Source organism: Ranitomeya imitator, chromosome 2, assembly GCF_032444005.1.
Source record: "Ranitomeya imitator isolate aRanImi1 chromosome 2, aRanImi1.pri, whole genome shotgun sequence".
NCBI lineage: Eukaryota > Metazoa > Chordata > Amphibia > Anura > Dendrobatidae > Ranitomeya > Ranitomeya imitator.
In genome coordinates this window covers 364,578,148-364,601,428 of record NC_091283.1, presented here as the reverse complement: position 1 = coordinate 364,601,428, position 23,281 = coordinate 364,578,148, and the positions used below count along the sequence as shown (strand labels likewise).

At 42.7% G+C, this 23,281-nt stretch overlaps 1 protein-coding gene across 2 annotated transcripts; it reads left to right on the top strand.

Annotated features, from left to right (window-relative positions):
• Window positions 1-2,098: 2,098 nt before the first annotated feature.
• On the top strand, window positions 2,099-23,054 carry LOC138663877 (zinc finger protein 182-like). 2 transcript variants are annotated; one of them, XM_069750241.1, is made up of 9 exons: window positions 2,099-2,158; window positions 13,235-13,378; window positions 13,508-13,687; window positions 13,772-13,895; window positions 13,977-14,074; window positions 14,273-14,363; window positions 14,947-15,044; window positions 15,243-15,333; window positions 19,677-23,053. In XM_069750241.1, exons 2-9 carry the CDS (start codon window positions 13,307-13,309, stop codon window positions 21,179-21,181), a joined length of 2,259 nt encoding a protein of 752 aa, XP_069606342.1. In that variant the 5' UTR covers window positions 2,099-2,158; window positions 13,235-13,306; the 3' UTR covers window positions 21,182-23,053. The 2 variants fall into 2 exon arrangements, with proteins under 2 accessions (XP_069606342.1, XP_069606341.1); XM_069750240.1 differs by lacking the exon at window positions 2,099-2,158 and having other exon boundaries at window positions 13,239-13,687; window positions 19,677-23,054.
• The last annotated feature ends 227 nt before the right edge of the window (window positions 23,055-23,281 follow it).

The window sequence follows — 23,281 nt, the reverse complement described above, 5'->3', positions numbered from 1 at the left end:
GTTGTCAGCTGCTGCAGATCCACAGGTCGGCGTTGCGACCTCTCAGAACCGTTATAATAAATGAAATGTGGATTACATCTGCGCTGCTGCGACAAATAATAGATCCAGATATACTGTTAGGGTGTTCGGGTGGTTTATTCAACGCGTTTCGAAGCTCAAAGGCTTCTTCTTCAGGAAGTTTCCACACACAGATACCTGTGTGTGGAAACTTCCTGAAGAAGAAGCCTTTGAGCTTCGAAACGCGTTGAATAAACCACCCGAACACCCTAACAGTATATCTGGATCTTCTATATATAGCATATACCTGTATGTCATCTCCTCCTGTATATAGTATATACCTGTGTCATCTCCCCTGTATATAGTATATATCTGTGTGTCATCTCCTCCTGTATATAGTATATACCTGCATGTCATCTTCTATATATAGCATATACCTGTATGTCATCTCCTCCTGTATATAGTATATACCTGTATGTCATCTCCTCCTGTATATATATGTACCTGTATGTCATCTCCTCTATATAGTATATACCTGTGTGTCATCTCTCCTGTATATAGTATATATCTGTGTGTCATCTCCCCTGTATATAGTATATACCTGTGTGTCATCTCCTCCTGTATTAGACCTCGTTCACACGTTATTTGCTCAGTATTTTTACCTCAGTATTTGTAAGCTAAATTGGCAGCCTGATAAATCCCCAGCCAACAGGAAGCCCTCCCCCTGGCAGTATATATTAGCTCACACATACACATAATAGACAGGCCATGTGACTGACAGCTGCCGTATTTCCTATATGGTACATTTGTTGTAGTTTGTCTGCTTATTAATCAGATTTTTATTTTTGAAGGATAATACCAGACTTGTGTGTGTTTTAGGGCGAGTTTCGTTTGTCAATTTGTGTGTGTTGAGTTGCGTGTGGCAACATGCGTGTAGCAACTTTTTGTGTGTCGAGTTGCATGTGACAGGTTAGTGTAGCAAGTTGTGTGCAGCAAGTTTTGCGCATGGCGAGTTTTGCGCGTGGCGAGTTTTATGTGTGGTGCCTTTTGAGTATGTGCAAGTTTTGTGTGAGGCAACTTTTGCATGTGTTGCAACTTTTGTGCATGTGGCAATTTTTCCGCGTGTGCAAGTTTTGCGTGTGGCGAGTTTTCCATGAGGTGAGTTTTGCACTTGTGGCGAGTTTTGCAAGAGCCTAGTTTTTGCATGTGGCGAGTTCTGCGCGTGGCGAGTTTTGAGCGCCGACTTTTGTGTTTCGATTTTTATGTGGCGAGGTTGGTGTATGTGTGGTGAAATGTGTGCTGAGGGTAATATGTGTTCATGCACGTGGTAGTGTGTGGCGCATTTTGTGTGTGTTCATATCCCCGTGTGTGGTGAGTATCCCATGTCGGGGCCCCACCTTAGCAACTGTACGGTATATACTCTTTGGCGCCATCGCTCTCATGCTTTAAGTCCCCCTTGTTCACATCTGGCAGCTGTCAATTTGCCTCCAACACTTTTCCTTTAATTTTTTCCCATTATGTAGATAGGGGCAAAATTGTTTGGTGAATTGGAAAGCGCGGGGTTAAAATTTCACCTCACAACATAGCCTATGACGCTCTCGGGGTCCAGGCGTGTGACTGTGCAAAATTTTGTGGCTGTAGCTGCGACGGTGCAGATGCCAATCCCGAACATACACACATACACACACACACACACACATTCAGCTTTATATAGTAGATAGATTATATATATATATATATATAATATATATACACACACACATACACACACACATGTACATACAGACATATATATACATACACACACACATATATACACACATGCCTACATATATGTACATACAGACATATATATATATATATATATATATATATACACACTCACATACATGCTTACATATACATGCAGACATATATATATATATACACACACACACGCCTACATATATGTACATACAGACATATATATATATATATACACGCACGCACGTCGCACACCTCAGCTGTATGCACCCTTTATATGGTGTCATTGTATCTCTTGACTCCGCCCCTCCATGTGACTGATCATGTGACCCCCTGACTCCTCCCCTCTTGTGACCTCATCACAGGTCCTGTGCACACTGATTAACCATATATGTAGTGTGCGGCTCTGCAGGTGGAGGTAGGTGCTGGAGATGCCCTATTAACTCTTTGAGCACAGAGACCGTTGGTGTTTTCTGCTGACCCTTTCTCACACTGAGACTGGTGGGCTCTCGCCATGTGCTCCCCCATTGTATGGACAGAAAGCTGCACTAATGACAGAAAATGGCCGACCAGTAATTGAGCCCCTGTCAGTGAACGCCTTCTGTCAGTCTTATCTCTTTGAGCTCCTCTCCGCTGATTTCTGGCCACAGACGACATTGAAGTTGAATGTGCAGGAAACAAAGACACTGGAAAAGGCAAAATGTGTAATAGACCCAATAGCACAAATGATTTTAGCCCAAAATACATAAATTCTCTCAGGTGGGCGATGCCTTTAGGCTATGTGCACACGTTCAGGATTTCTCGCAGAAAATTCTTGAGAAAAACCGGACATTTTCTGCAAGAAATCCGCAAAAAAAACGCATGCGTTTTTGCCGCGGTTTTGACGCGTTTTTGCCGAGGTTTTGATGCGTTTTGTCCCGGACACTTCCTAATGCATTTTGTAGTGGGAAATCCTCAAAAAAAAAATGCAAAATTAATGAACATGCTGCGTTTTTTACCGCGATGCGTTTTTTTTCGCGGAAAAAAACGCATCATGTGCACAAAACATGCGGAATTCATTCTAAATGATGGGATGCTTATTGTATGCGTTTTTTTGCGGTTTTATAGCGTTTTTATTGGGAAAAACCGCAAAAAAAGCGAAAAAACGCAACGTGTGCACACAGCCTAAAGCTGTAGATTCACAAAGTTCAGGAGTCTACTAAGCTAAATGGGAGAGTGTGAGGCCTTGGTAGTGGAGGAACATGGATGATGGATGATGTCGGTGTGGCTGAGACTTGGTTGGGCTCTTCCCATGATCGGACTGTAAATCTCCATATAGGAAAGGAGGAGGAATATGTCTGTAGGTCCAGGGTGATATGGAAGGGAGAGCGACAGATTCAATATGGGAGGAGATTGGGACGAGGGTGAAACCTTGTAGGTGGAATTACATATGGAATTAGATGCTGAGAAGGTAATTTTTGGTGTTATCTATAGCCCCCCAACATCTCTGAGGCGTTGGATTGTCGGCTGCATATTCAGATGATTCGGGCTGCACAGGCTGGTACAGTGGCGATTATGGGAGATTTTAACTACCTGGGTATTGACTGGGGTCATGGTTCTGCTTCAAATACAAAGGGGAGAAAATTCCTCATCTTGTTCCTGGATTCTAACATAGGTATGTTTGTGGAAAACCCGACAAGAGGCGACGCTCGGTGTCTCCTGGTATCTGCTCCATGCTCTGGACACTGTGCTGAGAAGCCCAGCTATCCTTCTTGCCGCACATCGTATAGGATGTGCCAACCTGGATGAGCTGCACTACCTGAGCAACTTTTGTGGGTTGTAGTCACCGCCTCATGCTACTGTACTGTACCTCTAGGGAGGAGAGCAATGACAAAATGCAAAAGTGACCAAAATAGTAAAAATGATGAGAACATGGAAATTGTCTGTAATCTCCCCCTGCAGAACCACTGCTTTCTAGGGGTTGTCTTCCTTATTGCCGATCATTTCTACCTGTTGTCTGTACCATTTGCACAAGAGCAGGAGAAATTGATTCACAAACAGTGTTGCTTCATAACTGGACAGGTTGATTTCACAGAAGTGTGACTAACTTGGAGTTACACTGTGTTGTTTAAGTGTTTCCTTTAATTTTTTTGAGCAGTGTAGTTACCTCTGCATTTGATGACACAGGTTCCATCTTAGATCTCATTGACAGTGATTTTGATACCGAGTGTATATACACCGTTTCATCTCTTGGTCATCATATTTGAGTATCCATAATTGATAATTCTCTCCTTACCCAAAATCTTGTTACTTCTAAGGTTGAGAATGTGTGCATGAAAGTGGGTGTGTTACACATCGAATCTATTTCATTTATGGTTTTTCCTTCTATACCAGCTGAAGTTGTGTTGGATATTCCCTGGTTGCTGAAATCCGATCCTACCATCAATTGGGGGAATTTTTGTTTTTCCAGTTGTTTATCTAAATCTTTGTTATCTACAGTAATGTTCAAAATAATAGTGTGTTAAAAAAACATGAGTTAATCACAAAATCTTTATACTAGTTTTTATTTTCATGCACTGGGAACATTGCACACTGTTTTCTAATTCAAAACATGACAAGTAATGTATAGAATGTTTAACTACAGAAAATAATAAAAAATGAACATTGCGCTGTTCTAAAAAATAGCAGTGTCTGCATTTGTCTTTACAAACTCACAATATGTACAATATTTTTTGTGTGTATTCCTGTGAATCACTAGCCTAATATTCAGTTGTTACCCAGAATTTTTTAGAACCGCTTCACATCTATGTTGCATAGAGTCAACCAACTTCTGGCTCCTGTCAACTGTTAGTCCAGCCCAGGATGCTTGGCCTACAGCCCACAATTTTTTGGCATTTGTTGGCTTTGTCTAAGAAGCGTCATTTTTATTGTCACCCCACAAGTGTGCTATCGGATTAAGTTCCGGAGATTGGGCTGGACACCCATAACCTCAATTTTGTTGTACTGGAACCAAGATTTTGCTCGTTTACTGATGTGTTTAGGGTGATTGTCTTGTTCAAGCCCCCATTTCAAGAGCTTATCCTCTTCAGCGTAAGGCAACATGACCTCTTCAAGTGTTTTAATATGTGTAAGGCTACTTTCACATTTCCGTCGGTAGTAGCCCGTCACAAAGCATCGGCGCGACGTACCGACGAGGTGTGTCCTTTCACATTTCCGTCTGCAGTCCCGGCCAGGAAAGAGACAGAGAGAGACATTTCCTGCCGGGCATGCGCAGACGGAAAAACTGGACACAACGCACAGAAAAACGTTCCCTTGAATGTTTTTCCCAGACAACGGGCCACCAAAACCCAAAGCAACCAGTGCACGACGGATGTGGCCATACGTCGTGATTCATTGGCAATACTAGTCTAGGGTGGAAAAACGCATCCTGCGGGCAAATTTGCAGGATGCGTTTTTTTTTTTTTACCAAAACAACGCATTGTGACGGGGAGTGCCCGACGGAAATGTGAAAGTAGCCTTAACTGGTCGATGCTCCCTGGTACACGGTAAATAGGTCCAGCACCATAGTAAGGCTACTTTCACACTAGCGTTTTCTGCAATCCGTCACAATGCGTCGTTTTGCAGAAAAAACGCATCCTGCAAAAGTGCTTGCAGGATGCGTTTTTTTCCCCATAGACTTGTATTGACGACGCATTTGCGACGGATTGCCACACGTCGCATCTGTCGAGCGACGGATGCGTCGTGCTTTGGCGGACCGTCGGGAGCAAAAAACGCTACATGTAACGTTTTTTGCTCCTAACGGACCGCTTTTTCCGACCGCGCATGCGCGGCCGGAACTCCGCCCCCACCTCCCCGCACCTTACAATGGGGCAGCGGATGCGCCGGAGAAATGCATCCGCTGCCTCCTTTGTGCAATGCGTTAAACGCTAGCGTCGGAATCTCTCCCCGACGCATTGCGACGGGGAGATTCCGACGCTAGTGTGAAAGAAGCCTAAGAGAAACATGCCCATATCATGATGCTTGCACCACCATGCTTCACTGTCTTCAAAGTGTACTGTGGATTGTATGCAGAGTTTGGGGGTCGTCTGACGAACTCTCTGTGACCCCTGGACAAAAAAAAAAAAACAATTTTACATTTTTCACCACTCCACAAAATGTTTCTCCATTTTTGTTTAGGCCAGTTGATGTGTTCTTGGGTAAATTCTATCCCTTTAGTACATCTTTTTTTTTTTTTTTAACAGTGGGACTTTGAGGGAACTTCTTGCTAAAGCTTCTTTTACACATACCGTTGTTTTGCGGGCCGTTTTTGCGGCCTCAGTAGATTTCTATGGGGCCTCAAAAACGGGCCGCAATAATTCAAGGTGCACCGTATGGCCGTGAGGGCAGCACGGTGGCTTAGTGGATAGCACTGCAGCCTTGCAGCGCTGGGGTCCTGGGTTCGAATCCCACCCAGGACAACATCTGCAAAGAGTTTGTATGTTCTCTCCGTGTTTGCGTGGGTTTCCTCCGGGCACTCCGGTTTCCTCCCACATTCCAAAGACATACTGATAGGGAATCTAGATTGTGAGCCCCATCGGGGACAGTGATGATAATGTGTGCAAAACTGTAAAGCGCTGCGGAATATGTTAGCGCTATATAAAAATAAAGATTATTATTTACGCCCGTGAAAAAAGATCAAGCCTGCTCGATCTTTTTCACGGCTTATGGACACGGCCCCCATTGAAAATCAATGGGGCCGCAATAACAACAGAAGCTTGTTTTTGCGGTGCACCGTGACTTCTGGTTTTGCTTAACGCCGTTTTTTTTCAATACTATTTCCATAGTATTGGAAACCTGAAAAATGGCGATCCGCAAGTTTTTTTGCAGTCTGTTATTGTGGCAGATACGGCCCGAAAAAAAGCCCGCAATAACGGGCCTCAAAAAACCCAGTATGTTTAAGGCTGTGTGCACACGGTGCGGATTTGCCTGCGGATCCGCAGCAGATTGGCAGCTGCGGATTCGCAGCAGTTTTCCATCAGGTTTTAGTACCATGTAAACCTATGGAAAGCCAAATCCGCAGTGCCCATGGTGCGGAAAATACCACACGGATACGCTGCGTTGTATTTTTCGCAGCATGTCAATTCTTTGCGCAGATTCCGCAGCGTTTTACACCTGTTCCTCAATAGGAATCTGCAGGTGAAATCCACACAAAAAAACGCAGGAAAACCGCGGTAAATCCAAGGATCCAAGTAAATTTTTCAAAAATGGTGCACATAGCCTAAAAGAAGTCTTAGAGGTTAGCTTCACATGGCGTCTTCTGTCACAGTACTCACAGGTAACTTGAGACTGTCTTTGATCATCATGGTGCTGATCATTGGCTTAGCCTTTGCCATTTTGGCTATTCTTCCATCCATTCGAATGGTAGTCTTCTGTTTTCTTCCATATCTCTATGGTTTGCGTTTCCATCTTAAAGCATTGGAGATCATTTTAGCTGAACAGCCTATCATTGTCTGCACACAGAGTTTTACCCTCTCCAATTAGCTTTTAATCAAAGTATGCTGTTCTTCTGAACAATGTCTCTAATAACCCATATTTCGCAGGCTTTCAAGAAGAAGTGCATGTACAACATGTCCTGGCTTCACCCTTAAATAAATGCCACCTTATTCACACCTGTTTCTTCACAGAATGACTGACCTCACTAATTGATCACCATACTGCTATTATTTTTAACACCCCCCCCCCTTTCAATTAATTATTCTAATACACAGACTCAAAAACATGCAGATCATGAATGCGGAGTATGGGTATGTGCACACGTTGCGTATTTGGCTGCACCCAGTAGTATGAATAAAACTCCCAGTAGGGCAGTAAGTTAGGACTACATGTCATGCCATACCACAGGATTAATTTATCTAATTACCTGTTCTTGTAACAAAATTTATGTAGGCCGTACTAAGCACAGATTAATGCACAGTATTAAGGAACACCTCAATAATATAGAAAAAGGTTTTATCGGGCACCCCCTATCTAGGCATTTCAATTACTGTCACAATAAATCTCCAAAGGGGGTTCATTTTTGCAGTATACAGTTGGTCTGCAAAGGCATTAGGGAAGGTGACTACCTAAAAAAAAATGTCACGATTAGAAACAAAATGGATATACACATTGGACTCTTACACCCAGGGGCCTGAATCATGATATAGAGCTATTTGCCTTTTCATGATACAGTTTTTTACTATTCTGAGTCCCTTTTTAATTGAGTATAATCAGGTATACTTGCTTTTTACACATATACATTTTTTATATATGTTATATTTTATATTTCTTATGTATATATATTTTCTACAGAGAATAGTAGTATGCACATTTATTTATTAACCCCTTTACCCCCAAGGGTGGTTTGCACGTTAATGACCGGGCCAATTTTTACAATTCTGACCACTGTCCCTTTATGAGGTTATAACTCTGGAACACTTCAACGGATCCCGCTGATTCTGACACTGTTTTCTTGTGACATATTGTACTTCATGATAGTGGTAAAATTTCTTTGATATTACCTGCGTTTATTTGTGAAAAAAAAAATGGAAATTTGGCGAAAATTTTTGAAAATTTCGCAATTTTCCAACTTCGAATTTTTATGCAATTAAATCACACAGATATGTCACACAAAATACTTAAGTTTTTTGCTAGAAGTTATAAGGGTTAAAAGTTGACCAGCAATTTCTCATTTTTGCAACACCATTTTCGGGACCACATCTCATTTGAAGTCATTTTTAGGGGTCTATATGATAGAAAATAACCAAGTGTGACACCATTCTAAAAACTGCACCCCTCAAGGTGCTCAAAACCACATTCATGAAGTTTATTAAACCCTCAGGTGTTTCACAGGAATTTTTGGAATGTTTAAATAAAAATGAACATTTAACTTTTTTCCACAAAAAAATTACTTCAGCTCCAAGTTGTTTTATTTTGCCAAGGGTAACAGGAGAAAATGGACCCCAGAAGTTGTTGTACAATTTGTCCTGAGTACGCTGATACCCCATATGTGGGGGTAAACCACTGTTTGGGCGCAAGGGAGAGCTCGGAAGGGAAGGAGCGCCATTTGACTTTTCAATGCAAAATTGACAGGAATTAAGATGGGACGCTATGTTGCGTTTGGAGAGCCATTGATGTGCCTAAACATTGAAACCCCCGACAAGTGACACCATTTTGGAAAGTAGACCCCCTAAGGAACTCATCTAGATGTGTTGTGAGAGCTTTTAACCCCCAAGTGTTTCACTACAGTTTACAACGCAGAGCCCTGAAAATAAAAAAAAAACAAATTTTTCCCACAAAAATTATTTTTTAGCCCCCAGTTTTCTATTTTCCCAAGGGTAAGAGAAGAAATTGGACCCCAAAAGTTGTTGTCCAATTTGTCCTGAGTACGCGGATACCCAATATGTGGGGGGAACCACCATTTGGGCGCATGGCAGAGCTCGGAAGGGAAGGAGCGCCATTTGGAATGCAGACTTAGTTGGATTGGACTGCAGGCGTCACGTTGCATTTGCAGAGCCCCTCATGTAACTAAACAGTAGAAACCCCCCACAAGTGACCCCATATTGGAAACTAGACCCCCCCCAAGGAACTTATCTAGATGTGTTGTGAGTAGGCTTGAGCGAAACGGATCGGACAAATTCAAAAGTCGCCGACTTTTGGCAAAGTCGGGTTTCATGAAACCCGGCCCGATATGAGAGATAGAGAGAGAGACTGACACTGACTCTTCCCATTGCCTTCTGTGTTTTGGTCGATTCCCGACTTTTGGGATAGTTGTGAGAACTTTGAACCCCCAAGTGTTTCACTACAGCTTATAATGCAGAGCCGTGAAAATAAAAAATCTTTTTTTTTTTCCACAAAAATTATTTTTTAGCTCCCAGTTTTGTATTTTCCCAAGGTTAACAAGAGAAATTGGACCCCAAAAGTTGTTGTCCAATGTGTCCTGAGTACGCTGATACCCCATATGTTGGGGTAAACCCCTGTTTGCGCGCACGGGAGAGCTCGGAAGGGAAGGAGCACTGTTTTACTTTTTCAATGCAGAATTGGCTGGAATTGAGATCGGACGCCATGTCGCGTTTGGAGAGCCCCTGATGTGCCTAAACAGTGGAAACCCCCCAATTCTAACTGAAACCCTAATCCAAACACACCCCTAAACCTAATCCCAATGATAACCCTGACACACCCCTAACCCTAATCCCAACCCTATTCCCAACCGTAAATGTAATCCAAACCCTAACCCTAACTTTAGCCCCAACCCTAACTGTAGCCCTAACCCTAAGGGTACCGTCACACAGTGGCATTTTGATCGCTACGAAGGCACGATCCGTGACGTTCCAGCGATATATCCGTGACGTTCCAGCGATCTCGCTGTGTCTGACACGCTCCTGCGATCAGGGACCCCGCTGAGAATCGTACGTCGTAGCAGATCGTTTGAAACTTTCTTTCGTCGTCTAGTGTCCCGCTGTGGCGGCATGATCGCATGGTGTAACAAAGGTGTGCACGATATTGTGTACGATGTGCGCATAGTAACCAACGGCTTCTACATCGCACATACGTCATGAATTTATCGCTCCAGCGTCATACATTGCAAAGTGTGACAGCAGTCTATGATGCTGGAGCGATATTGTTACGATGCTGGAGCGTCACGGATCGTGCCGTCGTAGCGATCAAAATGCCACTGTGTGACGGTACCCTAACTGTGGCCCCAACCCTAACCCTAGCCCTAACCCTAACCCTAATGGGAAAATGGAAATAAATACTTTTTTTTAATTTTTTGATTTTTCCCTAACTAAGGGGGTGATGAATGGGGGTTTGATTTACTACTTATAGTGGGTTTTTTATCGGATTTTTATGATTGGCAGCCGTCACACACTAAAAGACGCTTTTTATTGCAAAAAATATTTTTTGCGTTACCACATTTTGAGAGCTATAATTTTTCCCTATTTTGGTCCACAGAGTCATGTGAGGTCTTGTTTTTTGCGGGACGAGTTGACATTTTTATTGGTAACATTTTCGGGCACGTGACACTTTTTGATCGCTTTTTATTCTGATTTTTGTGAGGTAGAATGACCAAAAACCAGCTATTCATGAATTTCTTTTGGGGGTGCGTTTATGCCGTTCCGCGTTTGGTAAAATGGATAAAGCAGTTTTATTCTTCGGGTCAGTACAATTACAGCAATACCTCATTTATATCATTTTTTTATGTTTTGGCGCTTTTATACGATAAAAACTATTTTATAGAAAAAATAATTATTTTTGCATCGCTTTATTCTGAGGACTATAACTTTTTTTATTTTTTCACTGATGATGCTGTATGGTGGCTCGTTTTTTGCGGGACAAGATGACGTTTTCAGCGGTACCAAGGTTATTTATATCTGTCTTTTTGATCGCGTGTTATTTCACTTTTTGTTCGGCGGTATGATAATATAGCGTTGTTTTTTGCCTTGCTTTTTTTTTTTTACGGTGTTCACTGAAGGGGTTAACTAGTGGAGCAGTTTTATAGGACGGATCGTTACGGACGCGGCGATACTAAATGTGTACTTTTATTTATTTTTTTTATTTAGATAAAGGAATGTATTTATTGGAACAATATTTTTTTTATTATTATTATTTATTTAGGAATTATTTATTTTTTTTCACACATGTAAAAAATTTTTTTTTTACTTTGCCCCAGGGGGGGACATCACAGTAAAGTGACAGATTGCTGATCTGACACTTTGCTGTGCACTGTGTCAGATCAGCGATCACACAGGCACAGCAGGAAGGCTTACCAGCGCTTGTTCTGAGCAGGCGCTGGTAAGCCACCTCCCTGCAGGACCCGGATGCAGCCCCATGGCCATTTTGGATCCGGGCCTGCAGGGAGGAGGAGGTAAGAGACCCTCGCAGCAACGCAATCACATTGCGTTGCTCCGAGGGTCTCAGGGAAGCACGCAGGGAGCCCCCTCCCTGCGCGATGCTTCCCTATACCGCCGGAACACTGCGATCATGTTTGATCGCAGTGTTCCGGGGGCGGTTCGTGACCGCTCCTGGCACATAGTGCCGGATGTCAGCTGACACCCGGCTGCGATCGGCCGCACTCCCCCCGTGAGCGCGGACGATTTCTTATGACGTACTATCCCGTCGGTGTTCACACGGGCCCACCCCACCTCGACGGGATAGTATGTCATATGTCAGAAAGGGGTTAATTTATCAATGTATATATGTCATATTCCTTTAGTGCATCACATGGTTTTAATACCACCTTAGTTCTAATATGCAGTTTATTTAAATAAGGCATCTTCAAGATTTTTAACTCACACACAAGATCATTAACTGTTTTAATTTTAAATTTAAGAAATTATTTAAATCTTTTAATCCTACCATTTTCTTATGTAATATCCACAATTAGATCATTTCACCAACATACTATGGGCTATCTAGCTCCTGTTTACATACTCTGGTCCTCTACATTCACACTGTGTGCTATAGTATTGGTGGAGGGGGAGGATCTCTATTTAAGGAACAGGAAGCTATCTGGACCATCTGCCCTGATGAAGAGGGTCTGTGTACCCTCAAAACACGTAGGCTATTGGCCCTTCAGAGCTTCCATACCCCTTTCCCAGCTTCCAGTTCTAAGTGACAGACCTCGCCCCTCCTTAAGGTACCGTCACACTCAGCATCTTTACAACGAGAACGACAACGATCTGTGGCGTTGCAGCATCCTGGATAGCGATCTCGTTGTGTTCGACACGCAGCAGCGATCTGGATCCCGCTGTGCCATCGCTGGTCGGAGCTAGAAGTCCAGAACTTTATTTGGTCGTCAGGTCGGCGTGTATCGTCATGTTTGACAGCAAAAGCAACGATGCCAGCAATGTTTTTACATGGAGCTAACAACCAGCGAGAACGATAAGTGAGTCGCCGTTACGTCACTGGATCGCTCCTGCATCGTTCTGGAGCTGCTGTGTTTGACGTCTCTACAGCGACCTAAACAGCGACGCTCCAGCGATCGGCTCGTTGTCTATATCACTGCAACGTCGCTGAGTGTGACGGTACCTTTACTCTGCTACTGTTCAGTGGCCCCTGTCGGCCACAGCACGTGCCACCTGTCCTGGTCTCTGGTACCAGTGCAGATTCTGGGCTACAGCAAGGGGGGACGCTCCCCACATCCCTCTACTACATTCCTAAATCCAGCATGACTCACTGAAGATTACACATGAGGTATGTAAGGCATGCAATAGCAGGCATGTGAGAACACCTGATTTTTACAAATGTCAGCACTTGGTGCCTGCATTTTAACCCCTACAGGTTGTTTAACGAGAAGTACGGTACATATCTCCAGTAACGTATATACAGCTGTCCATCTTAATCTACAAGCATTTGTTGGACTTTGTGACTACTTTGCCGAATTCAGAAAAAAAAAATCTTCACGTTCCATCGCCTCATATGTTTTTCATTATTATCTCCAGTAATTGTAATATTACATGGGTTTCTTTATGATGTTACATTAGCTCATCTTTCCATTCAGGTCTCTACAATATCGGATCCTCTCGGTGGAGATTTTCTATATAAGAGAATCTTCCTTGTTGATTTGTGAAGGATGGATAGGGACAAGATTGCGGAGAAGATATTACACCTCACCCTAGAGATCCTCTTCCGGCTTACTGGAGAGGTGAGAGATTCTGATGACGTCACATTACATCATTCTTATCTATGGGAATAAAAGATGGACAGAACTGGAGAGGTAAGGACTCTGGGAATGTCTGTAGTGAGATTTATTAATGGGTCTCTCCATAATCAGGATTACACAGTAGTGAAGAAGACCTCTAGTGAGCGCTGTCAGGACCCTGTGTCTGAGGGATGGGGAAGACCCCTGAGCCCAATCACGGGGCCTCCACCTCACCCCCTGATACATGAGGACATCAATAACCAGAAGATCCTAGAACTCATCTACAAGATGACTGAGCTGCTGACTGGAGAGGTGACATTGCTGGGACATGCTGGGACATTATAGAGTAACGTTATGAAGGGATCATGGTGATGACAGTATCATTGTATGTGTCAGGTTCCTATAAGGTGTCAGGACATTACCGTCCATTTTTCCATGGAGGAGTGGGAGTATTTAGAACAACACAAAGATCTGTATAGGGACATCATGATGGAGGTTCCCCAGCCCCTCACACCACCAGGTAATAGACAGAAATAAACACACACGACCTATCATTATCTGTATGTAAAGAATTAATTCAGTCCCTGTATGTTTCCTCCAGATCTATTTAGTAAGAGGACAACACCAGAGAGATGTCCCCATCCTCTTCTTCCACAGGACTGTAAACAAGAAGATCTCGATGTTCCCCTAGATCATCAGGTAGATGGAGAGAAGGTGTCATGAGATCTCCTCTATGATGTGTAGACGGCTGTGAAGGTCTTGTGCTCAGTCTTGTTTTATCCACCAGTATTATATGTTTTATACTTGCGTAATGAGAACGGCGGAGATGGCAGGATTAGAGTTGATCATAGATGTAACTTCTCCATCTGTCTGCGACTTGTACAATATTTGTTTCAGGGTGAAGATCTGACCCATATTAATACTACAGAGACACTTGTGGAGGATGAGGAGTGGTGTAAAGTGGAGATTTCTACAGATGACTACCCAGGTGAGTAGCAACCACTAAATGCAGAGAAGTCAGATACGGATTATATACCGCAGAGCTGAGTGTGCATGTGCTGTCAATGCGGCAATGTTTTGTATATGTGTGTGCTGTAAAACTATTTTTAAATCATGTCACGGGAGTGCCGATGGACGGAGAGAATGATGTGCACGCATACCAGTGAGTGTTAAATGCCGATGTCAGAGATTGACAGTGGCATTTAACAGGTTAACAATCACAGGCAGAGCACTCCTCTACCCGCGATTATTAGCTGCAGGTCCAGGCTGTAATACCCAGCCATCATCTGCCATTTATGGGGTGGGATCGCAGTGTGACCCCTGTTCCATGTTTCCGACTTGTGCTGTACATGTATGGCGAATGTCTTTAAGAGGGGTGTCAGGATGTCACTATCTATTTCTCCATGGAGGAGTCAAAGTATTTAGAAGGACACAAAGATCTGTACAAGGACATCATGATGGAGGTTTCCCAGCCCCTCACATCACCAGATAATAGATAGGACTAAATAGACAAGGCCTATAATTATCTGTATGTAAAGAATGAATTCAGTCCCTGTATGTGTTTCCTCCAGATCTATCCAGTAAGAGGACAACACCAGAGAGATGTCCCCATCCTCTTCTTCCACAGGATTGTAAACAAGAAAATCCCGATGTTCCTCAGTATCATCAGGTAGATGGAGAGAAGGTGTCATGAGATCTCCCCTATGATGTGTAGACGGCTGTGAAGGTCTTGTGCTCAGTCTTGTTTTATCCACCGGTATTATATGTTTTATACTTGTGTAATGAGAACGGTGGAGATGGCAGGATTAGAGCTGATCATAGATGTGACTTCTTCATCTGTCTGTGACTTGTACAATATTTGTTTCAGGGTGAAGATCTGACCCATATTAATACTACAGAGACACATGTGAGGGGTGATGAGTGGTGTAAAGTGGAGATTCCTACATATGACTACCCAGGTGAGTAGCAACCACTAAATGCAGAGAACTCACAGATTCTCATTAATCTCATCAATGGCCACCATTCTGCCGCTCCTCTACCCAAAACTGTTCCCCTTATTTTGGGCATTGGAAGGCTTTCTTTTGGGGTGAGCTCTGTTTCAGAGTTTATAGCCCGGAGGATCTAGCCTAGCCCCTGGAATGGGGCTCAGAACTAAAAAGCCAAATGACAGCATATGTAGAATATGGTGTCAACTTGGAAAACCACTTGAAGAAAATATTATTCGTATAATGAACCTCTAAAGAGAAAGCGGAGGATAATGATGCTGTTGCCTTCCTAGAATCCTGGTTTCCTATTTGATGAATCAACTCTCTCTCACTTCTGTGCTGCTAAATTTGCTTTTAGGGTCTCTTCTAGAGCTGAGCGAACACGAACTGTAAGGTTTGGGGTTTGTACTGGACACCTAGAACCCGGTGCCACACTCCGTACACAGACTTTTTTCCCAGAAATCCGTTGCATTGTCTGGTTTGAATACCAAATAAAGTTTGTTGAAAGGCTTCAGCATAGGTAGACATCACTTCTGGAGCCATCACAGCCATGCCAAGTATTGGCATGACTGCGATTGGCTGTCGCACCATGTGATCCGGCCTGTATAAATGCTGGATCATGGGTGTCACCACCATTCCATTCTGAGCTCTGTACTCTAACAGAGCCTGGTGCAGAGTGCTGTAACAGAGCCTGGTGCAGATTGACTTAATACAGCCTAATGCAGATTGACCTAATACAGCCTAGTGCACAGTGACTTAATGCAGCCTGGTTCAGAGTATCCGTAATACAGGCTGGTTCAGAGTATCCGTAATACAGGCTGGTGCAGAGTTCCCGTAATACAGGCTGGTGCAGAGTTCCCGTAATGCAGGCTGGTGCAGAGTTCCCGTAATGCAGGCTGGTGCAGAGTTCCCGTAATACAGGCTGGTGCAGAGTTCCCATAATAGAGGCTGGTGCAGAGTTCCCGTAATAGAGGCTGGTGCAGAGTTCCCGTAATACAGGCTGGTGCAAAGTATCCGTAATACAGGCTGGTGCAGAGTTCCTGTAATACAGGCTGGTGCAAAGTATCTGTAATACAGGCTGGTGCAGAGTTCCTGTAATACAGGCTGGTGCAGAGTTCCCGTAATACAGGCTGGTGCAGAGTTCCCGTAATGCAGGCTGGTGCAAAGTATCCGTAATACAGGCTGGTACAGAGTTCCCGTAATACAGGCTGGTGCAGAGTTCCCGTAATACAGGCTGGTGCAGAGTTCCCGTAATACAGGCTGGTGCAGAGTTCCCGTAATACAGGCTGGTGCAGAGTTCCCGTAATACAGGCTGGTGCAGAGTTCCCGTAATACAGGCTGGTGCAGAGTTCCCGTAATACAGGCTGGTGCAGAGTTCCCGTAATACAGGCTGGTGCAGAGTTCCCGTGATGCAGGCTGGTGCAAAGTATCCGTAATACAGGCTGGTGCAGAGTTCCTGTAATACAGGCTGGTGCAGAGTTCCGGTAATACAGGCTGGTGCAGAGTTCCCGTAATACAGGCTGGTGCAAAGTATCCGTAATACAGGCTGGTGCAGAGTTCCCGTAATACAGGCTGGTGCAGAGTTCCCGTAATACAGGCTGGTGCAGAGTTCCCGTAATACAGGCTGGTGCAGAGTTCCCGTAATACAGGCTGGTGCAGAGTTCCCGTAATGCAGGCTGGTGCAGAGTTCCCGTAATGCAGGCTGGTGCAGAGTTCCCGTAATACAGTGAATCACCAGCCACGTCAACAGCTTTAGTTTCTTCAATTCAAATTCATGCTTTTTGCCATCTTGTTCTGTTTCTCGTTGTCTCATATGATTATCATCTGATGGAAATAAGTATTCCTTCTGGTCACATACATCTCTTCCACAGTCCACAACATGATGGCATCTTTCCATGCATTCATTGACAAATTCTGACTGTTTATGGTCATCTGTAGACAGATTCACAAAAGAAGGCAAAACACACTGATTAAATGGCCATTCACTGTTTCACTGTTCCATCCGTGTGTAAGCAGTAGTCATGGGAGAGGGCCTAATCTTCCAATATTTTTCCAATCCAATTCACAATTTTTCGTAAAATCAACCAAAAATGTATTCTGAGGCCAAGTCAAGTTCTTACTCTGTCCCATCTTGTTGTATTTTTCATTGTCAAATGTCAGTGTCACCTAATGGAAATGACTGTTCCTTCTGGTCACTTACATCTCTTCCACAGTCCACAACATGATGGCTTTTTTCCATTTATTAATTGACAGATTCCTTACAATCTTTTTAAAATGTAAAATTCCCAATCTTTTACCAATTTAAAACTTACAATCTTTTAACACTTGTCAAATTATTTATTCTGAGGCCCTGGTCTATGTGTCTTCCAGTCGTTCCTTCTACTTTTTGACAGGCCTTTCATTTAGTGCGTAGGCTTTGAGTCTAGGAGTCCCACTATTGACTCGTCACACACTTCCTGCGGGTATAGGTACGCCTCTTTCGGGTGCCAGTCACTCTTTAACTAAACTGATCTGAACCTCTGCTCTTCATTAGTTATAGTGAATGCAGCCTTCTCCATCCCATTGTTGCTTTGTGTTGTTTCTTCAATTTTTAATACAGCAATGTTGGTAAGATCTTTACTATTTACATATTCTTCACTAATAGGTCACTATGCACCAGTCTGCATTAGGTTAAAAAAAAAAAAAACAGTGTTAGTTACCACCTCCTCCTCCACCTACACCGCCCCGTCCACCTTCTCTTTCACTTGGACCTCCACCTCCTGGTTCAAAATTATTATTTATTATTTTTTATTCTGTTATTTTAAGTCATTTTCCAATCCACATTTGTTTTCAGGGCAATTGTTCCACTCTTACCCCAACCTTACTTGCTTTTGCAGGCCCCTAGCCTTTACTACGACCATTTTACAGACATTTTAGAGCACAAAAGTACAGGTCCCTATTGGCTTCTATCGGGTGAGGGGTTAAAGGGAACCTGTCAGCCCCCTCAGGCGTTTGTAAATAAAAGAGCCACCTTGTGCAGCATTAATGCTGCATTCTGACAAGGTGGCCCTTTTAGTTATGATGCCTGCACACGCTGAAATAAACGTTTAGAAAATGTGCCCCCTCATACTGTGAAATCGCCAGGGAGGCGGCACTTTCCTTCCTAATCAGACGCAGCACAGCCGTCACTCCAGGCCTGTGCGCGCCGGGCGCCACCTCCTCTTGCAGCATTATCGTCTCCAGCGCCTGCGCATTAAGTTTTTTTTTCGGGCGTGCGCAGTTGCGCTGCCCTTTGTACTTACATCGCAGGCGCCGGGGACGATAATGCAGGAAGAGGAGGCAGCGCGCACAGGCCTGGAGTGACGGCTGTGCTGCGTCTGATTAGGAAGGAAAGATCCGCTTCCCTGGCGATTTCAGGGTATGAGGGGGCACATTTTATAAACGTTTATTTCAGCGTGTGCAGGGAGCACACCTAAAAGAGCCACCATGTCAGAATGCAGCATTAGTGCTGCACAAGGTGGCTCTTTTCGTTACAAACGCCTGAGGGGGGGTGACAGGTTCCCTTTAAGTTGCTGGAATAGCTTGTGGACACTACTTGCAGTCCATCTAATCTACCAGAATGGCAAGAAACCAGAACAGTAGAAAACCCCATAAAGTGACTCCAATTTTGGAAATTATACTCCTCAGGGAATTCATCTATAGCAGTTATGACTATTTTAGCTCCTCAGCTACATTCTGGAAATTAGGGCAGTGAATGTTCCAGAGTAAAAATTGCTATTATGCTATTTTGGTGTCCATCACATAGTCCTCAGCTTGTGCTCCTGGGCAAACGCACACAGTACATTTTATGTGGTTACTGCTACAGCAATGCCAAAAATGTGGACGTTAACAGTGTTTTGATACACTGCAATGCTAAAAAGTGAGGGCAAATCTGACTTTGAGAGCGCAGACTTTGCTGGATTAGTTTATGGATTCCATGCTGTTTTTGAAGAGTCTGTTACTACTAGTAATGTGGAAATCCTCTATTTAACCATTGACAGATGATGGATGTGAGTACGGGATGAGTAGAAGGTTTTTATTGGTATCATTTTAGGCTGCATAACATTTTTGGTGGCTTTTTATTTCAATTAGGAGGCCGATAAACAAAGCTGGTTTAACATCGTAACTCTACTGGTTCTTGTTCTGAGGTCTACAGTTAGGTTGTGAACTGTTTTTGTCTTAGTAAATAACTGAATTTTGCAACATAACTTACTGATGCTATGCATATTATATATAGAAATATTATAAGCATATACTTTTTAAGGAAATTTAAAAATAATAATTTGTTTTATTTTTAGGAGATCACTCTATCAGGAGATCAGAGGGACACCTGACATCTTCAGAAGTTTTGAAATCAGATGACCTTGTTATCGCACAAGATATAACTGCAGTGAATGCTATTATCCCAGATATGCCATCATATCTTCACAACAAAGATGTATCATTTAATTCTTATAACCAGTTCCTATATTTTGATTCATCACAGACTATTAAAAGAAATCAAAGTCATAAAGGGGACCTTAAAAAAAGGAATCCATTTTCATGTTTAGAATATGGAAAAAGTATTCCCCTCAAAACGTCTTTTGCTACCTATCAAGAAATTCACACAGAGAAGAACAGATATTTTTGTTCGGAGTGTGGAAAATATTTTAAACAGAAATCCGGTCTTGTTACACATCAAAAAATTCACACTGGGGAGAAGCCATATTCATGTTTCGAATGCAGGAAACGTTTTACTGATAAATCAACTTTTGTTAGACACAAGAGAATGCACAGAGGGGAGAAGCCATATTCATGTTCCAAATGTGGGAAACATTTTGCAAAGAAATCAAATCTTGTTTCAGACCAGAGATTTCACACAGGACTAAAACCATATTCATGTTCCAATTGTGGGAACCGTTTTACAGATAAATCAACTTTCATGAGACACAAGAGAATGCATGCAGGGGAAAAGCCATATGCATGTTCAGAATGTGGGAAATGTTTTATAGAGAAATCAAGTCTTGTTAAACACTTGACAATTCACACAGGAGTGAAACCATATTCATGTTCAAAATGTGGGAAATGCTTTTCAGATAAATCAAATTTTATTGCTCATCAGAGAACTCACGCAGGGGATAACCCTTTTTTATGTTCAGAATGTGGGAGATGTTTTGCAGATAAACAACATCTTGTCAGACATCAGAAAATTCACAAAGGGGAAAGGTCATATACATGTTCAGAATGTGGGAAATGTTTTTCAGAGAAATTAAGTCTTGTTAAACATCAGAGACAACACTCAGGGGAAATGCCGTTTTCCTGTTCAAAATGTGGAAAATGTTTTTCAGAGAAATCAAGTCTTGTTATACACAAGAAATTTCACACAGGGGAGAAGTCAATTTCATGTTCACAATGTGGAAAATGTTTTGTAGATCGAGCAAATCTCATTTTACACCAGTCAAGCCACACATGTGAGAAGCTTTTTTCATGTCTAGATTGTGGAAAATGTTTTAATCAGAAAACACATCTTGTTAGGCATCTCAAAACTCACACAGGGGACAAGCCATTTTCTTGCTCAGAATGTGGGAAATGTTTTGCAGCTAAATCAAATCTTGTTAGACATTGGAGAATTCATACAGGGGAAAAGCCATATTCATGTTCAGAATGTGGAAAATGTTTTGCAGATCAATCAGTTCTTGTGAGACACAGGAGATTTCACACAGGGGAGAAACCATATTCATGTTCAGAATGTGGCAAATATTTTTCAGATAAATCAAATCTTGTTAGGCACCAGAGAACTCACACAGAGGAGAAGCTATCATAATGTGGAAATGTTTACGTAACAAATTTAATCTTAAATGGCTTTAAAAATCATATTTTGTAGACCATCACAAAAAGTAACGTGCAAAGAAACCATATAGGTCATTGACAAATTGTACAATGAAACAGATTCAAAGTAAAGAAAAAGAGGTAAGGCCAGGTTCACATTGCGTTAACAGCAGCCCGTTCAACACATGCATTAACAGGCTTCTGTTAACACAAGTGCCGACTTGTCATACCGCTAGCGCAGATAGAGCTAGCAGATGCTCTATCTGCGCTAGCAGTGATGGACCCGGAAACGCTGCAGCCCGCGTCCCAGGGTCCGTCACTCAATGACAGCACATCGCTAGCGCACGCCCATTGCGGGCGTGCGCTAGCGATGCATCCGACATAGGGCATAATGGCGGCATTAACGGACCGCGTTACACCCCGTTATGCCGCAGTGTAACGTAGTCTGTCTAACGGACCGCCAAAACGCAGTGTGAACCTGGCCTAAACGAGAAAAGGAAAACAATTTAGAACTTAGATTTTAATGGAAAAATATATGTGGTTACAAATAAACATCTGTTATCTGAAAATAAAATTAAAATGCAATATTCCATGTGCATTGAATATTTCCTATTGTTATATATTTGTGTATACACTAGACGTACACAAGTGTTTCAACCCCCTAAATAAAAACAAAATACACTTTTTTCTTATTCAAAATTTTTATTGTTTTATAATACACAGCAAAAACAAACATATCAACAAGTTCATACAAACACACCATCTGGATTTTGAGTCATGGGAAAAGCAAAAGAATTGTGAACGGATCTACGGGAAAAGGTAGTTGAACTGTATAAAACAGGAAAGAGATACGAAAAGATATCCAAGGAATTGGTAAAGCCAGTCAGGAGCGATCAAACTGTGATTAACAAATGGAAAATAATGGGCTCTGTAAAAACAAAACCACGGTCAGGTAGACCAACAAAAATGTCATCCACAATTGCCAGTAAAATTGTTTGAGATGCAAAGAAAAACCCACAAATAACATCAGCTGAAATACAGGATTCTCAGAAAACTAGCAGTGTGGCTGCTTCAATAAGGAGGCACTTGAAGAAAAATGGGCTGCATGGTTGAGTCGCCAGAAGAAAGCCATTACTGCACAAATGCCACAAAGTATCTCGACTACAATACGCAAAACATCACAGAGACAAGTCTCAAAACTTCTGGAACAAGGTAATTTGGAGTGATGAGAAAATTGAACTTTTTGGCCTCAACAATAAACGTTACATTTGGAGAGAGGTCAACAAGGCCTATGATGAAAGGAACACCATGCCTACTGTAAAGCACGGAGGTGTATCGCTTTTGCTTTTGGGATGTGTGAGCTACAAAGGTCCAGGAAACTTGGTCAAAGTTGAAAGATTAATGGAGCACATTATCGGCAAATACTGGAGGCAAATTTGTGCTCATCTGTCCGGAAGCTGCGCATACTTGAAAATTCCAATATGACAATGATCCAAAACACAAGGCCAAGTCGATCTGTCATTGGCTACAGCAGAACAAGGTGAAGGTTCTGGAGTGGCCATCTGTCTCCTGAACTCAATATCATGGAGCCACTCTGGGGAGATCTCACGCGCACAGTTCATGCTATACAACCCAGGAATTTACAGGAACTGGAGGCTTTTTGCCAAGAAAAGTGGGCAGCTTTATGATCTGATAAAATAAAGAACCTCATCCACAACTACCACAAAAAACTTCAAGCTGTCATTGGTGTTCGAGGGGGCAATACACGGTATTAATAAATGGGGTATGTGAACTTTTCATCATGGTCATTTGGATGTTTTGTGTTGTCATGATTTAAAAAAGAAAACAGTAGTTTGACAATAAATGGCTTCACGCAACAACTAACTTTGAGTGGATGAAAATTTGGCTGGGGTATGTAAACTTTTGAGCACAACTGTATTTTGGTACATCGATGAGGATAAAAAGGGTTCCCAATGAAACCATTTTGCTGCCACTTTGTTAGCTGCCTCTTGTGTATGGGCTATCAGGGATTCCATCTGTTGAATTCTAGCCACCTTCCCAAACCATTCCTCTAGCGAAGGCGAGCCCAAAGACT

Bases quoted from the DNA above. Each gene is read 5' to 3' on its own strand.
- LOC138663877 (XM_069750240.1), top strand. From the start codon at position 13,433: ATGGACAGAACTGGAGAGGTAAGGACTCTGGGAATGTCTGTAGTGAGA. The intron at 14,364-14,946 runs GTGAGTAGCAAC...TGTTTCCTCCAG, and splicing joins TTCTACAGATGACTACCCAG to ATCTATCCAGTAAGAGGACA. The intron at 15,334-19,676 runs GTGAGTAGCAAC...TTTTATTTTTAG, and splicing joins TCCTACATATGACTACCCAG to GAGATCACTCTATCAGGAGA.